The sequence below is a fragment of the Leucopleurus acutus genome (assembly GCF_964270905.1).
Source record: "Leucopleurus acutus genome assembly, chromosome: 6".
NCBI lineage: Eukaryota > Metazoa > Chordata > Mammalia > Artiodactyla > Delphinidae > Leucopleurus > Leucopleurus acutus.
This window is the reverse complement of record NC_139149.1, coordinates 6,062,863-6,080,807: the sequence shown is the minus strand read 5'-3', so window position 1 is coordinate 6,080,807 and position 17,945 is coordinate 6,062,863. Positions and strand designations below refer to the sequence as shown.

The 17,945-nt window shown below is 39.5% G+C and overlaps 1 protein-coding gene across 1 annotated transcript; it reads left to right on the top strand.

Annotated features, from left to right (window-relative positions):
* Positions 1–6,254: 6,254 nt before the first annotated feature.
* LOC309963016 (NADH dehydrogenase [ubiquinone] 1 beta subcomplex subunit 2, mitochondrial-like) lies at positions 6,255–6,681 on the top strand (the record flags this gene model as incomplete). Its single annotated transcript, XM_082841116.1, has 1 exon — positions 6,255–6,681. The coding sequence occupies one exon, from the start codon at positions 6,255–6,257 to the stop codon at positions 6,642–6,644; it is 390 nt and encodes a 129-aa protein (XP_082697242.1). The 3' UTR covers positions 6,645–6,681.
* Between the last annotated feature and the right edge of the window lie 11,264 nt (positions 6,682–17,945).

Below are 17,945 nucleotides of genomic sequence, written 5' to 3'. Positions count from 1 at the left end.
AGATGCAGTGAGCAACAGCTTTTCCTTCCTGTCTTGAATTAAATGGGATGCCTGGGGGAGGAGCATCAGCCACTGTGTGGCCATAGGGTAACAGGCAGATGGAAAAGTCCAGGAGAGTCACAGAGAGCCATGAAGCCAAGGCCAGGAACACTATATCTCTAGATTTCCCAGATACAGGATGAAGACATCCCTAATTTGTTTAAGCCACTCTGTATCCAGGTTTTCTCTTATCTTAGCATTCCTAATAATAGACTGCTTGACAAAAATTTGTGGAGATTATATGAAACGATACTTGTTGAGTGCTTAACACATTGCCTGACAAATAGAAAGCACTACAAAATGTACACTATTATTATTTATTACTGTATAGTCTATCATTATTCATTACTATACAGGATCAATGCCTTCTATTACATCCTTGACAACATCTAGCATGGCCAAGTGCATCAAGATAAAGATTTCCGGGCTTCCCTGGTGGTGCAGTGGTTGAGAGTCCGCCTGCCGATGCAGGGGACGCAGGTTCGTGCCCTGGTCCGGGAAGATCCCACATGCCGCGGAGCGGCTGGGCCCGTGAGCCATGGCCGCTGAGCCTGCGCGTCCGCGGCCTCTGCTCCGCAACGGGAGAGGCCACAGCAGTGAGAGGCCCGCGTACCGCAAAAAAAAAAAAAAAAAAAAAAAAAAAAAGCTAAAGATTGCCATTTGATGCCACAATCCATGCCTTGGAAGAATTTTGAGGTTTAATAAGGACATAATTATATGCATGTATAACAATCTAAAGGCATTTAAAGGCAATGATTAACTATATAAACATTTTGCTCAGGGAAGCACTGTAGGATTTCTGAAAAGGAAAGATCCCTGGGTGAAGTGGTCCAGGGAGACTCCTTGAGGGAGGTTGGTCTTAGGATGGGCCTTGAAGGGCAATGATAGTGGAGTGCAGGCATTGAAAATGCACGCCAATGGGGATTGCCTGGGGAAATGTCCATAGGATTTTAATAAGGTCTGCCCGAAAACATGCTGTTGGCCCCTGCTGATCCCCTTAACCTCACTCACTCACCCATCCCCAACTCCTGGTGCCCTTTTCTCCAGAGAAAAGGCTGGTAGAACCCTTGGCTGACAGAAGCTGCCTGGTTGGGCGGTTAAGGCCCCTTCCCTATGGGCAGCTCACGGCTAATGACTCACTGATAAAAGTCTGCTTCTTGCCTAATTGCACTCTGTGGTACAGTCTCTGCTCCAGAGCTCCCTGTGGGATCAGGCTGAAGTCGCCTCCAGCTGAGACCACATCTTTGTTGAGCTCCTTGTCCTATTCTATCCTTCCTCCTTCATCCTCTTTCTCCTGAGATGACTCTCGCAGTAAATCAAATGCATGTGATTCTCTGTCTCAGGAGCCTACTTCCAGAGACACTGGCCTTGTTCATGGTAGATATTCATTTGAGAAATGTTGAGTAAGTGATGGAAGCAATAGTAGCTTCATATACTCATTTGCTTATTCCTTTGTTTATTCTTTCAATAAACCCATGTTGAGCAGCTGCTGCAGGTTCACTGCCCAGGCATTGATGAAGCAGAGCAAAGATGTAATCTTTGCCTTTTACAGACTCCAATGGATACAGGTAACCAAGCTAGGGTGAAACAGAATGGGGGTAAAGGCACAGACCCAGAAGCACACAGACTTGAGATGAAAGCTGGTTTATTGCTAGCAGTGCTTAACTGTGCTTAGTCACTTAACTTCTCTGAGCCTCTTTATTTCTTCTGAAATATAGGACTAAACCTATTTACTCGATGATTGATGGAATTAAACGAGATAATGGGTGTAATTTCTCCAACTCATAGCAGAATTCAATGTATGTTAGATGTCAGTATTATAAGTGCTACGGCTATAAGTCTTTACCTTGGGGCACAAGAGGAAGAATGCTCTACACATGGGAATGGGACAATAGTTGGAAAAGGGGTGCTTCTGTCTATTTCTGGTTCTTCTTTCTAAAATTATTTTGAAGCTCACCCTCTAACAATGCCCTGGGTGTTGTGGAAATTCAACTTGAATGTCTCTCTTCCTATTCAGTTGTTACCTAACTGGTAATTTACCAACACGTGATAGCTTTATATTAAGAAGAAGGAAAGGGGGTAAGGAGGAAGAGGAGGCTGAGTAGGAGAAGAAAAGAAAAAGAAAGAGGAGGAAAAGAAAAAAAATGTTGCAATCTAATCCAGGGTTTATGTTAGCTGATTTGTCAAAACTTTCCTGGCAGAAATGACCTTTCTGAACAGCCCCTGGAATTATTCCTCTCCTGTGGGAGATGGGGGTTAAGTGAGCCCAGTAGCAGCTGCCGTGCATAATAAGATGAGAAATTATCCTAACCTGCTTCTTTTCTGGAAAAGTACCGATTTGGAGTCACCCCACATTATGTGAAATATTTTCCATCTACGTCTTGGGTTCCAAATATACTGGAAGGATCCTACGAAGCAGACAACATGGCTTGTGTACCTAGCACAGACACTGGTGTCTAATAATTCTTGAACCTGAAATTTATCGAAAGAAGAATTGGTAATTTACCCTTACAAAATGCTATTCATCTTTTTCTCATAACTGCCAAAAACAATAGTTTATAATGCAAATGAAAAGGCCAGTTTCCTGGAATCACCTGAGAGTGTGATTTATTTTTTGCAAGGTATTGTACCAACTTGCAGTAATTACCAAGCACGTCTGTGATCATCAGAGAATCTGACAAAACATGGGCATTCAGCATGAGAGTCCCGGAATGCTAATTTGTAAATCTGTCAGATTCCTCACCATGGTGAGAAACGGTGTTAAAATTGCTTTCAACATCTTAATTAGTGGTAGCCTTCCAGAGAAATGCAATATCTCCAGCTCATTTGTTTTTCATTTCTTGATTTGTTTTTCAACAAGAAGATTATTAAAATTTGAATCACGATGATCATGAGAAAACAGCAGGCAATTTAGGAATGCTGATGCAAAAGTGATTGGGTGGAGGGGAGTTTTGATTGCTCCAGGATGCTAAACAAGGAGATCAGATTCTGTGTCCTGTGTCCTTTTCTTACACTGACCTTCGGGCTTTAAACTGAGAGTCCCCCTTGGAGGAACCATGGGGTCTCTGGTGTGGAAGAGCAGCGAGCTCCTTCCATCCAGTGTGAAAAACTTCATTCTGTGATGTCCATGGGTAGTAATGCTATCATGGTTCCTCTTTACTGGGTAACACACCAGGCTCTCTGCTGTAATAGACTGACTCTCTTCTTGTCTAACTTCCCCACAACCCCAGAGCATAGGTACCATCAGCATCCAGATGTTCCAGATCAGGGAAGAGGGGCTAAGAGGGGTGATGGGACTCGCCATGCTCACACAGCCAGCAAGTCATTCCATTGCTGGAATCTGTACTTGTACCTGCTGCTTTATCTTGCCCTTGGAGGAAAGGTTCTGCACATCTGCACCAGGAAAGTAGATGCTGACAACAGGGTTCCCCATCTCCCACAGACCTTGCTCTTTCGCATGGCCTCTGAGCCACAGATGGCTGGCACCCACTCACCTCTGCTGCTAGACCTTTTGCCAGATCTGATTTATAGCTACATGTTTATGACCTCCATAATTCACCTCCAAGTTCTATCCTGAACATATAAATATATATTTTACATGCTGCTTTGCTTGTCTCTCTAATCCCACCGAATTTTCTGCAGAGTTTATTGATAAATAAGTTTAATTCCAGTATTCTTTGCAGGCCTTCTCCCTGAGTTTGGAACACGGCACTGTACTTACTGTGTGTTTGATGAAGGAGGGAAGCCTGATACTCAGCTTCTTCTAAGTGTCTGTCTAGCAGCTACTTTTTCCCTGCAGAGTGTTCTCCCTCTGTGGGAGGAAAACATTCAGGGAAAGCAAAACATTAAAAGTCGCTGGAAAGAAGTTTCCTGTAGCACCTCTGTGGGACCACAATTAGTTCTGTCCTATGTTGAAATATTTCACTCCAAGAAATGATACCAGATCAGGGATATCAGCTCGGTGCTTTGTGACCCCCTGGAGGGGTGGGATAGGGAGGGAGGGAGGGAGGAAGATGCAAGAGGGAAGAGAGATGGGAACATGTGTATATGTATGGCTGATTCACTTTGTTATAAAGCAGAAACTAACACACTATTGTAAAGCAATTATACCCCAATAAAGATGTTAAAAAAAAGAAATGATACCAGAGGCACGGAAGTTTCTGTTTACCATGAGACACCCCCCCAGGTGGTTCCCACCCCTGTTTGCACAATGGATATAAGCAGCTTTTTACATGAAAGAGCTCTCTGCAGGAGGTCCCTTTCGTCTTATCACTTTAGCAGAGCTATATTGTAACCAACCTTAAATCAGGCATCCCCATGCTCTACTCATCTCCTGCTCTAGCACAATTTTCAAAACTTTTGATCACACAATACCTTGCCTAAACTGTTGGTTCTTTCCTTGATCAAAGAAGTAGACATGAAGGATAAGTCATTACAGATGATCAGATCTCTTCCCTAGCTTCTTCTTCAGTAATCCCCTAAACAAACTGTGTGAACAGCATAGCATCTAGAGCAAGATCACAAGGACTAGAGAAGCCTGCACTTGTAGTGGGGGATGGCTACGAGTTTGATCCCTATCTCAGTGATTAACTTAGATTACTTCCCCTTTTCCCTTGAAAAACTTTCATGGCTGAGCAGAGTCTTCGGATTTGGTTTTTAGGGGACATGAGTCTACCTTCTCCCCAGATTACTGGCTTTCTGATGAAAAGCAATGCTTCTTTCTACCAACACTTGCCCCTTAGGGATTGATTTTCAAGCAGCCAGCAGCCGGACCTGAGTTCAGTAACACGGACACCTCCGATCCTGCACCCAGAGAGCCCATCTAAGTGGTATGAGGCAGGTTCCACCTAGGGGGTTTTTAAAGCCCCGCCCCCCACCTCTAATATGCAGCATTACCTGTACACGTGCACATTTGTTGGGTTTTTTTCTTTTTACTAATTAATTCTATAAGAGATGGTCAGTTCGTTGTATGTTATCTGAGTTTTGAAAAGGTGTCATGTAAATCCAGGAATTAAAAATTTTGCACACATGGTGCCAAACAGTTGGCTGCTGTGGTGTATTGAGCAACAAAAAGGAACCAATGCAGGGAGAAAAAGTTAATTCACCACAGTCAGCTAGGTTTACTGTCAGAATAAATGAATTTATATATATAAAAACAAAAGAAATGATAGATACAGCCATGGCCTAAATAGAGGCAGGGTGGATAGAACAGTGTGTGTGCTTGAGTTCCAGACTAGAGTACATATTTTAGCTCTAGCCACGTCCTGCTAAGACATCCCAGGCAAGTAATTGAGCCTCTCTGTTCACCGCTTCCCTCATCCATGACCAGTATCATCAACATAGTAAGAGTTGGCATAAGGGTTATTTTTTAAATCAAGTATACTGTCAGGTGTCCATTAAGCACTAACTATAACTATTCTTTTTGATATTGTGATTATGTTGTTGAAACGGGTTTATCTCAAATCACAGCTGTAAACTGGAACTTGGTAAGACAGGAAACCCACAGATAAAAATAAGTAGAAACCAAAGAGGTAAATGCATTAAGGTTCAAATGGCAAAGACAGTCAGAGGAGGGAGAGAGCATTCCACATTGGCCAAGGCAGAGTTCAAGGAGTTGGTGGGGCTTCTCCAGAACCTTCAGGGTCAGGGGGGAACAGGTAGAGGTGACCAGAGGCAGAGCCAGCCCTACACACGGAAATGGTGAGGAGACCACTGGGTGTGGGTGGGAGGAGGTCACCCAGGAGGTTACCAGGCCACACGTAGAGCCCTACACCATCCTACAACCATCCAGGCTCTGCTGGGAAGTGGGTCTTCCCAGCCCAGGGAATGGGCTGCACCAACAGCACCTGGTCTACGGACCACCATAGGATTCCTTCAGGCCAAGGCTCCTAAAGGCCCTGAACACCGAAAGAAAGTGTTGTGTGTGAGTAGAAGAGGGAGAACCCAGTCTTCTCTGGGAAGATGCAACTTCCTCAAGAGATTTGTAGGGAAACTTGAATTCTGAGAAGTTAAGAACCAGAGGGAGAGCTGAAAGACGAGGCACACCCCAAAACATCTGGGTTTAGAAAGTGGAGCAACTAGCCAGGAAACTTATTAGACAGAGAAAACTTTTATAGAAAAACTATTTAAAAATCAACTAAGACTGGGCGGGGGCCAAGGGAAGTGACGCGAGGCGGCGGTGCGGCCTGGGGATTGCTGTCCGGTTGCGGGTTGGCATGTCGGCTCGGACGCGGCAAACGCCTTTCCCGGGCGTTGGAGGCCACTTCTTTAGCGGCTGCCGCGCGCGGGTAGCAGAAGGCGCTGGAGTCCGTCATGCTGGTGGAGGTGTGCATATCGAGCCCCGGTACAGACTGTTTCCCCAGCTGACCAGATCCCAGGTGATCAAGGTGGAGTTCTTCAGTGCAATCATGTGGTTCTGGATTCTCTGGCGATTCTGGCAGGACTCAGATGCCGTGCTGGGTCACTTTCCATATCCAGATCCTTCCCAATGGACGGATGAAGAATTAGGTATCCTTCCTGATGGTGAGACTGAAAATGTAGACTCAACTCTTTCCAAGAGCCAGGTGAGAATTTCAAGAAATTACAGACGTCATATTGTATATTAAAGTTGTAAATTAAAGTGTTTTGGTCAAGAAAAAAAAACTAAGAGCAAACTTTGAGCAACCATCAGCAAATAGAAATAAAACCCCAGATGTTAGTATATGAAAAAGCAGGTAGAGCATGATAGGTGTGTGACCATGTAATTTTTGGTTCAAAATAGGAAAACTTTGAGAGTGAGAGAAAACATTAAAAAGAAGTAAAGTTTGATAACTGTTTATTGAGTACAAATTAGTTGTATTATATTGTTGGAGCCACCATACTGTCCTATTCAAAAACTATTTTAAAAATAACTTTAAAAAAATGTATAATCTTTATAAATTAACATGGGAGCAAAAATTACCCCCCAAAATTTATATTGATTATGTGGACATCGTAAAATAGTATCTTAAATTCTTATCCTTGGTTTCTATTCATGTTGTTTAACCAATTTTTTAGTCATATCTGTCTCTAATACCAAGACACTAGTATTTTTCTGAAGAATGTATTCTCTTTCATTATGCTTTTTTTGTTTTTGTAAATTTATTGAAGTATATGTATACACAAAAGTGCACAGATCATAAGTGTACAGTTTGATGAATTCTCACAAAGTAAATAGGTCCGTGTAACCAGCATTCACATCAAGAAATAGAGTGTTACCAACACCCCGAAAGCCTCCTTGTGTTGCTTCCCCTCACTCCTCCATCAGATTCAACTACTGTCCTCACTACCAACACCATGGACTATTTTTGCTCACTTTTGAACTTTATATAAATGCAATTATGCATCTTTCTCTTAGAATTATGTTTGTGATGCTTACGCATATAGTTGTGTGTAGTTGTGTTTGTTTTGTTCTTGTGGCTGTACAATGTAAGAATATATCACAATTTACTTTTTTATCCATTCTACTTTAGAAGAATATTTGGGTAATCCCATATATTCTTTTATGAATAGTGCTGTAATAAACATTTTTACACGTGTTTTGGATACATTTATCTTGAGCCTGTAACTAAGGAGTGGCATTGCTTAGAGTATGGTGTATGTTTAGAGTTAGTATGTGTATGTTTAACTTTGGTAGATACTGCCAAGTGGTGTTCCAAAATGACTGTACCAGTTTGCATTTCCACCACTAGGGTGTAAGGGTTAGAGATGCGCTGCTTTGGGGCTAGCATTTGGTATTGTCTCTGATTTTCATTTTAGCAACTCTGGTGGGTGTGTAGTGCTGTATCATTGTTTCAGTTAGTGATTGCTGTGTAACAAAATACACCAAAACTTACAGGCTTAAAATAACCACTATTTTACTACATGGGCCAATTACATGGGTCAGAAGTTTTGGCCTGTTGTCATCTGGGCAGTGTTTTTGCTAGTCTTTCCAGGGGACACTCATGTTGCTGTAGTCATCCAGAGGCTAAACTGGTACTAGACAGTCCACCACGGCCACACTCACATGTCTGACATTTGGTAGTTGTTGTCGCCTCTGCCTCCCTCTCCAGATACTCTGTCATCTTCAAGGGGGCTGGCCTGGGCTTCTTTGCATGGTGGCAGCAGCATTCCTAGGAGGTCCACAGCATCATTTCTTCCACATTCTCCTGGCCAAAGCAAGTTACAAGGCCATCTCAGATTCAAGGTCTTCTGGAGTCTTGTATGAAAACATGTTGTACTTGTGGAAAGTAACATTATCTTTTCATGGGAGGAAAAGCAAATTCTCATTTCAAAAAAACCATGCCTGCAGAGACTAAGAAATTAATGAGGCTGTGTTTGCAAACAATCTAACTACAATTATTGTGTGTTCATTTACATTCCCCAGATGATTAACGGGTTTTTCACTTTTTCACAAGTTTATGGCCCTTTCAAAGCTTGCTCATGTCTTTTGCCCTGTGAAGCTGTGTATTATATATTTTGGACAAATGACCATTGTTAGATGTATATGTTATATATAATCTTTGTTCTATGCACTGGCCTTTTAACACTTAACAGTATCCTCTGATAAACACAAATTCTCAATTTTAATGTAGTCAGCCCTTTTTTTTTTGTGGTATGCAGGCCTCTCACTGCTGTGGCCTCTCCCGTTGCGGAGCAAAGGCTCCAGACGCGCAGCCTCAGCGGCCATGGCTCACGGGCCCAGCCGCTCTGCGGCACGTGGGATCTTCCCAGACCAGGGCACGAACCTGTGTCCCCTGCATCGGCAGGCAGACTCTCAACCACTGCGCCACCAGGGAAGCCCTCAGCCCTTTTTAAAATAACACTTTTGTTCCTAATTTAAGAATACTTGCTTACCAGCAAGTCATGAAGATATATTGGGTTGGCTAAAAAGTGCCTTTGATTTTTCAGTACAAATAAAGGACACATTTTTCATTTTCACCAAGAACTTTATTGAATAACGTATTCACCCTTTTGTTCCACTACCTTCTGTCATTTTGCAGGTGACTTCATAATTCCATCTGCCCAAAACTTTATTTTTGAGCAAAGAACTGTTCCAGGTGCCTTTTACAGTCTTCCAGGGAATTGAAATTTTTTCCATTAATAGAATTTTGTAAAGACTGAAATAAATGGAAATCCGAAGGTGCTATGTCTGGTGAATACAGCGGATAAATCAGAACTTCCCAGCCAAGCTATAACAGTTTTTTTGCCTGGTCGTCAAAGAAACATTCGGTCTTGCATTATCCTGATAGAAGAATATGCATTTTCTGTTGACTACTTCTGCACACTTTTTATCGAGTGTTGCTTTCAGTTGGCTAATTGGGAGCAGTACTTGTTGGAATTAATTGTTTGGTTTTCCGGAAGGAGTTCATAACAGAAGACTCCCTTCCAATCCCCCCATATACACGACATCACCTACTTTGGTTGAAGCCTGGCCTTTGGTGTGGTTGGTGGTAGTTCACTTCACTTGCCCCATGATCTCTTCCGTTCCACATTATTTTTTTGTACAGTATCCACTTTTCATCCCCCATCACAATTTGTTTTAAAAATAGAATGTTTTCTTTATGTTTAAGTAGAGAATCGCATGGAGGAATATGGTCAAGAAGGTGTTTTTTGCTTAGCTTATGTGGAACCCAAACATCAAAGTTATGCCCATAACCAAGCTGGTGCAAATGATTTTCAGTGCTTGATTTGGATATTTTGAGTATGTTGGCTCTCTCCTGTGTGGTATAACATTGATTGTTCTCAATTAATGTCCTGATTTGCTTGCTGTCAACTTCAACTGGTCTACCCAACTCTGGAGCATCCTCCAGCGAGAAATCTGCAGCACAGAACTTTGCAAACCATTATTGACACCTTTGCTCAGTCACGGCACTTTCTCCATACACTGCACAAATCTTTTTTTGCATTTCAGTTGTGCTTTTACCCTTCTTGAAATAATAAAGCATAATATAACGAAAATGTTGCTTTTTTCTTCCATCTTCAATATTAAAAGGGCTCTACAAAAATTCACCAATTTTGATGTCTTTTTTTAAATGCACGCTGATATGACAGCTGTCACATACAGTCTAACAAAATTGTTTCCCATGACGTTAAAGACAACTAAGTGCTATTAGAGCCCTCTTATGGAAAAAACAGAACAAACATTTTGGCCATCCCAATATTTATGTTATATTCTTAAAGTTTTATAGTTTTACTTTTTATATTTACATGAACAATCCAACTGAAATTGATTTTTGTGTAAGCTGGGAATTAGGGGATCAAGATACACTATTTCTTCCACATGGTAGCCAATTAATACAATATGTTAAAAATAACTTTTATACACTACACTGGAGTGTCACTTTTGTCATAAAGTACATGATGGTATATGTGTGTATCCATTTCTGGACCCTATGTTTTTTCCAATATATCTGTCTGTTCTTTCACCACTAGGACAAAGTCTTAATTATTGCAATTTTAAAATGCCTTAATAGCTGATGTTCCAAGTCCTCCAGAATATTCCTTCTGCTCTTCAAGATTGCCTAAGTTGTTCTTGGCATTTTGCATTTTCCTGGACATTTTAGAATTAGTGTGTCAATTTTCTGAAAACAAGTTGGGATTTTGATTAAGATTGCTTTGGATAGAGTAACTTGGGGGGAAATGACATCTTTGCAATATCAAGCCCTCCCTTCCATAAACATGATATGCCCCCTCCATTTATATTGTTCTTCTTTCATTTATAGTTATAGTATTATATAGCCCCTAGTGTAGAGAAGTAGAACATCTTTCATGACATTTACTACTATTTCCTCTTTTTAACTGAAAAATTTTATTGCGATTGTTGAAGATTCCTATGCAGTTACAAGAAATAATACAGAGAGATCCTGTGTACAATTTACAAAGTTCCCCTCAAAGGTAACATTTTGCAAAATTATAGTATACTATCACAGCCAAGATGCAATCTACCAAACTTATTAACATTTCCCACTTTTACTCTTTTGTGTGGTGTGTCTATTGAGGTCTATATAATTTTGTCACATGATAAGTTTGGGTATTCACCACCACAGCTGTTTATTTGTTGTTTTGCTAAGAAATAAACAGCTCCATCACCAGAAGGATCCCTGGTGTTACCTGTTTATAACCAAACTCACATTCTTCACACCCACTCTCCTCCTGTCCCTAAACCCTGTCAAGAGCAAATCTGTTCTTCATTTCTAAAATGATGTCTTTTTTTAAAGTTACATAAATAGAATCTTACAGTATGTAACATTTTTGAATTAGCTTTTTTATTCACCCAGCAAAATTCCATGACGATTCACCCAGTGTTGCACCTATCACAAGTTCACTCTTTTTAATCGCTGAACAGTATTTAATGGTAAGCCTTTAACATAGTTTAACCATTCACTTGTTTAAGGAAAGCTTGGCTGTTTGCAGCTCTTGGCTATTATGAATAAAGCTGCCATGAACATTCATGCATGATTTTTTTGTGTGAACCTAAGTTTTCATTTTATTTTATTTCATTCCCAAGATGGCAGCTGCTGGTCGTATGGTAATTCTATGTTTAATTTCACAAGAAACTGAGTGACTGTTTTCTAGAATGATGGATCATATTATATTTCCAACAGTAATATAGGAGTCCCCAGTCTCACCAGTATTTGGTGTTGCCACAGTTTTTTAAATTTTATTTTAGCCATCTGATATATCTATACTGAAAAATTGTGGTTTTAATTTGCATTTCCTTGGTGGCTAATTATGCTGAACATCATATTATGGGCTTATTTGCCATTTGTATACTTCTTTGGTGAAATTTCTGTTCATGTATTTGTCATTTTCTAATTGATTTTTTAACTTGTTAAATATTTAGAGTTCTTTATATATTATATGTATTAGTACTCTGCTGGATATGTGGTTTTCAAATATTTTCACCCAGTTTGTAGTTTGTCTTTCATCCTCTCTACACGGGTTTTTGCAGAACAAAAAAATTTTTTAATATTAATAATCTCCAAGTTATCAAATTTCCCTTCTTTAGTCATTTCTGAAAAGCATGCTATTTTATATAGACTCTTTAAACAATTTTATATAAATATTGACACATTTGGTCTATTATCTATCATCTTACTATTTGTTTTCTATATACCTCTTTAATGTTCCCTTTTGTCTGTTTACCTTCTAAATAAATTAGATATTTTTATTATTTTTTCTATTAACTTATGACCTATACATGCTTTCATTTTTCATTCAGAATTTATCCTAGATATTCTAATAGGCATTCTTGACTTATTTTAACAAAAATTAGTAATTTTACCTTTTTTCCAATAGTTCTAAAACCTCAAAACATGTTTCTTTTTTATATCCTTTTCTATTGTTCTTTATCTTCTCCTGCAGTTCTGTGTTTCCCTGTGGGGTCATTATCCTTGTGCTTAAAACTTTTTCACTTAGATTTCTCCTTTTGGTATAGGCTTATTTGTTAGAAATTCTCTCTGTTTTTCATATTATTCAACTGATAGAAAAGTTTTTCTCATAACAGAGCCAATTCATTTTCATCAATCACTTTTCCTTTAGCATGTGTGCAAGAAATATTAGAATTAAAAATATATTATTTTGGAAAATGAGTCAACTGATCTAAATGAAAAGTTGTGCTTTATTGAGTAATAAGTGTTCCTTCTGAGGATACATTTGTTAAAACATCATCTTTGAATGCAGTCTTCTTAAAATAAGAACTTACTTTTGAAATAGATATTGATGCATTATCTGTTGATTTCTGTCCCCTAGTTTTTATGTGGTTATTAATATAGCCCCCATAATTGTTATGTCTGCATTTTGTGCATGTTTGTTAACATTCTTGAGAGACTAATTTTAGTACCTAATTTGTCATCAAACATTTATTTTAATATTTGAGCTCATTGCTGCTGAAAGGATTCATTAAACTCTTTTAACAGTATTACCAAATGATGTAATGAACAACTAAATTTACAAGGTGTAAAACATAGTAAGAGCATTCAGACTACTGTCTACATTCTCAATGACAAGGTTCTTCAGTGTCTATTTTTTAAAATTGTATTTCAGAAGCCTTCAACCTATTGTTACATTTGTTTCCCACAGATCTTACTGACTAGTAACCTGGAGGTTTGCATACCTCCCGGAATGCACACAGTGAGAAAACTACCTCAGACATCTAGAGACTGGCTGGAGCAGCAGCTTTGAAAATTTCTCCAACCACCCAACTGTTACCAAAAGCAAGTTCATGTGCTCCATGCAAAGTGAGGCCAAACAAACAGAAACATCAGAGTTTGGAGCAGAGAAAGGTTTATTGCAGGACCATGCAAGGAGATCAGTGGCTTAAGCCCCAAACTCCTCAAAGTGTTTTGGCAAAGCAAAGTGAGGGAAGGGTGTGGTTAGTTGTTACGACCATCTTGGTGTAGGAATCTTCTGTTTTTCCAGCTGTCCACATAGGTCAGGTCAAGATGTTCCTGTAAACCTCGAACAAGACAAATGTTATTCTCTGTTCTGAAACGTTTTATTTGTTTATGAATGGACTCTTTAAGGTCAGAGCCTTGAGAATAGGCTATCCTGTATACTTCAGGCTATAGGCAACATTCTTTTATGAAAGGTGCAGAGCCCGCATGACAGCACAGACAACAGAGCCTAGAGGTTAAAGTAAAAGGAACAGGTCTAATACGGAGTCAGATTTGTTCTTCCCTATTACACAGCCACCACAGAGACTGCAGGAAATTAACTGTCCCTAGCCATTAGGTCCAAGCACAACGCATTTTTTAAGCAAGCTTTCTGCATGCTGTCCCCCAAAATGGAGTTGTTAATTATAACCTGGAAAAGATGAGCAAAAAGGGTACATAAGTTGTTCCTGGTGGTTTTAGTTTTAATCGTGGGTTAAATTGGAAAACTCTGTTTACTATGTACATGCTTCATATACTACTTGATGAAACCTTGGCAGAAATAGGAACTACAAAATTCAAACTCAACATGAATTGCTTCAATGTAACTATTAATAACAAGAATTGTTAAAATGTAAAATCTGTTAAAATGTAAATTCTAACTAGAAAGAATGCCAAGACAATAGTCATGAAGATTTGTAATCACAAAGGACTCATAGAAGAGAATTATCAGAATGAGGTAAATACATGGAGAAAAGGGTCCAGGTAGGAATAAAGTGATTATTGTCACCCTGATACGGTGATCAAGAATTACCACTAAATACCAAGTAGAAGGAATTCAGTTTCCATTAATTACCCACATGTCTGGTATTTAGCTTGCTGTGTAATAACTGAGTTAACAGTACAATTGTGACCTTTTTTAAGGTTCAGTCATTCCCTGCAAACATTTTTGATCCAAGAACCCATTTATCCAGCTACTGTTATAAGTAAGCACCTAGCTACCTCTGACACCTGCCAAGGTTAAAGTCAGGTGAGGACCACTATCTATGGAGTGTTAAAATTTCAGGGTCTGCCACATATTACATTAGCAAAGACAATGAAACAGGAACATTAAATGTGTGGTCACAGGTCAGAGTCTTCATTCCTGCAAAACCAGAATATTTTAATAAAACATGATGGGGTATAAAGGCAGAAAGTTGAGTTGACCAAATTAAGAGTCCTCACATGGCAAGTGAACAGGTTGGAACATCTATCCTTAGGCACAGGGAACCATTGAAAGATTGTGAGCAAGAAGAGGGACTATGAGAGGAAAACTGGAGGAATATTAATCTGGTAGAGATGTGAGCGCAGGATAGAGGAAAAGCCTGAAAGTAAGGCCATGCTCTGGAAGACATTACAATCGTTCAAGAATGAAGCAACAAGACTGAGGGATTGCTTTTTCTCTGACATTGGATTTACTTTGTATGTTTAAATTTCACCATTGACTAGAAGTTTTGTAGCAGAATAAAAATATATGTAGGCTGAAGCTCACCTGGTATTAACAGATTGGGTTCCAGAATTTCCCTGTTAAGTGTCTAAAACTATTAGTGGATCATCATTCCTTTCAGTGGTGAAGGCTTTCACCCATCAACTGGGAATGATAATAAGACCCCAAAGCAGAAAGGAGGAGGATGAATTACTATTTTGAACACTAATTTTATGCTGGCTGCTTTAACATCTCATGTAATTCCTCCACATTAGAATGCAGGTATTATAATATACACCAACAGATAAAGAAATTCAGATTCAGTTTAAATTATACAAGATGATAAAGCTAGTAGTTGGCAGAGCAAAGATTCTAAGCCAGGTGTGAATAACTATGGAGTTTATATTCTTTCTGTCACTGAGCTGTCTCTTGTGGACAAAAAAGTGAGAGAGAGATAGAAAATAATTAAAAGAGAAGCTTGGTTTTCATGTGGTCATCATTGTAAATCAGAAAATATAAATCTTTTCATTTAGGTATACCTTAGATTAACTAATCTATTAATTAATACCTGAGTATCTACAGGATGCTAATTTAGAGCGAGAATAAAGAAATACAACATTTAGGTGTAAGGCAGTGCTAGTGTCACTACATACGTCAACTACAATCAACCACTGCCTACACTATTCTGATACTAGTGATTACATTCTGAGGAAAGAATGTTTTCCTCTTTCAAGGAAAATCATAGAACTCAGTAGCAGGCTCACCAAGCATCAGAGAAGAAATAAGACACTCTCATCATGATGACGTGGGCACAAAGATGAGATACAGTGAGTGGGACCATGAGTGGGAGCCCCTGAGCTTCACCAGCGTAAGACTCTGCTGAGGACAGTGGCACAAAAGGGTCTTCTCCCTTCCCCAGCCTGCCCACCTTCCACCCAGCACATCAAATATTTTCTGGCTCCCTTTGTGCTCATAGCTCTGGAATGCCTGCCTTTGATACTCTCCAGGACCCTGCCCTTTGAGACTGATAGTCACACTGAGTTCCTCAGTTATGACACTTGGTGTGCCCCCAAAACACTGGCTTCATTAAGCTGATCCTTGGCACTCTTCACTCTTGGCTGCTTCCAGTGGTCCAGTTGGCCTCAACTAGTGTGCTCACTTGGAACACACATGCCAGCACTGCACAGAGAGAGGGCTAGTTCCTATGTCTTATTTCATCATATGTCAACTACACAAGTAGGTGTGGACAAAAGGACAGAGCTGAAGAACTCACAATGTCTGAGAAGTCTGGGGCCCGGTGTCCTCAAGCCCATGTAAGGAGGAGGACTGGTTGCAATGGCTCTGAAGGATGAATGGCAGGTTCAGACAAAGCTAAGCCCCATTGGTGATCTACTTTCACATAAATGGGACCATGGGACTCAATGATTAGAGCAATTCTCCTGCCACAAAACAGGGTATGTATAATTTTAATTGAAGCCATGCCTTTCCTTGTACTTCATTCATTGTGCTCTTTAATAGTTTATTTAATAAACATTCTTTAAATACTTCATACCTGTTGGACAATTTTACAACCTTTTAGTTATCAGGAAAGTTTAACAAATCACAATAAGATATCACTGCATACCCATCAGAATGGCTGAAATTATTTTTTAATTGGCATATTTGCAAAGAAAGTAGAAAATTCATTCACTGCTGATGGGAATGTAAACTGATATAGTCACTTTGGAAAACTGTTTGACACTTCACTAAAACGAAGCACCTGCATAGCATATGACAGAAATTTCACCCCTGGTAGGTACTCAACAGAAGCAGAATTGTGTTCACCAAAAGACTTGTTCAAACATGTTCTTAAAAGCATTATTTGAAACAGCCCCAAAGTGGAAAGATAGACAAATGAATGGTGGTATTTTTATACAATGGAATACTATTTACCAATGAAAATGAACAAAATAAAACTACTCTGAAGTATAGGTAAATTTCACAAACATTCCCCAAAAGCAGCCTGACACAAAAGAGTAAATCCTGACTTATTACATTTATATAAAGTTCAAAATTAGGAAAACTAATCTATGGTGTTTGTTCAGGCCAGTGTTTACCTTTGGGAGGATGGAGAGGTTAGTGATGGGGGCAAGAAGTTAGTGATAGGTTCTGGAACAATGGTAGTATTCTTTCCTATATTGGCTGTATGGACATATTCACTTTATGATAACACTTTGAACACTTATGATGTGTGCAATTTTCTTATGTATTGCAATCTAATTTAAACATCATTATAGGAAGAAAGGAAATAAAGTAGAAAATGCAAAGGATAAGGTGTTTTGTTATTCAAGGGAGACAGACAGTGTTGGATGTGTGGTCTCAGGCATCTCAGAAACGTCTTCTAGGATGGACTCAGAGATCCTAACACAGGGGATTCAAAGTCACAGATAAATTTTCTCCCTTGAGTTCTGGAAGCTGTCTTTCAAAAAAGCCTTTATCGGGTGTGGAGAAAAGGGAACCCTCTTGCACTGTTGGTGGGAATGTAAATTGATACAGCCACTATGGAGAACAGTATGGACGTTCCTTAAAAACTAAAAATAGAATTACCATATGACCCAGCAATCCCACTACTGGGCATGTACCCTGAGAAAACCATAATTCAAAAAGAGTCATGTACCAAAATGTTCATTGCAGCTCTATTTACAATAGCCAGGACATGGAAGAAACCTAAGTGTCCATCAACAGATGAATGGATGAAGATGTGGCACATATATACAATGGAATATTACTTAACCATAAAAAGAAATGAAACTGATTTATTTGTAGTGAGGTGGATGGACCTAGAGTCTGTCATACAGAGTGAAGTAAGTCAGAAAGAGAAAAACAAATACCATATGGTAACACATATATATGGAATCTAAGAAAAAAAATGGTCATGAAGAACCTAGGGGCAAGATAGGAATAAAGATGCAGACCTACTAGAGAATGGACTTGAGGATATGGGGAGGGGGAAGGGTAAGCTGTGACAAAGTGAGAGAGTGGCATGGACATATATACACTACCAAATGTAAAATAGATAGCTAGTGGGAAGC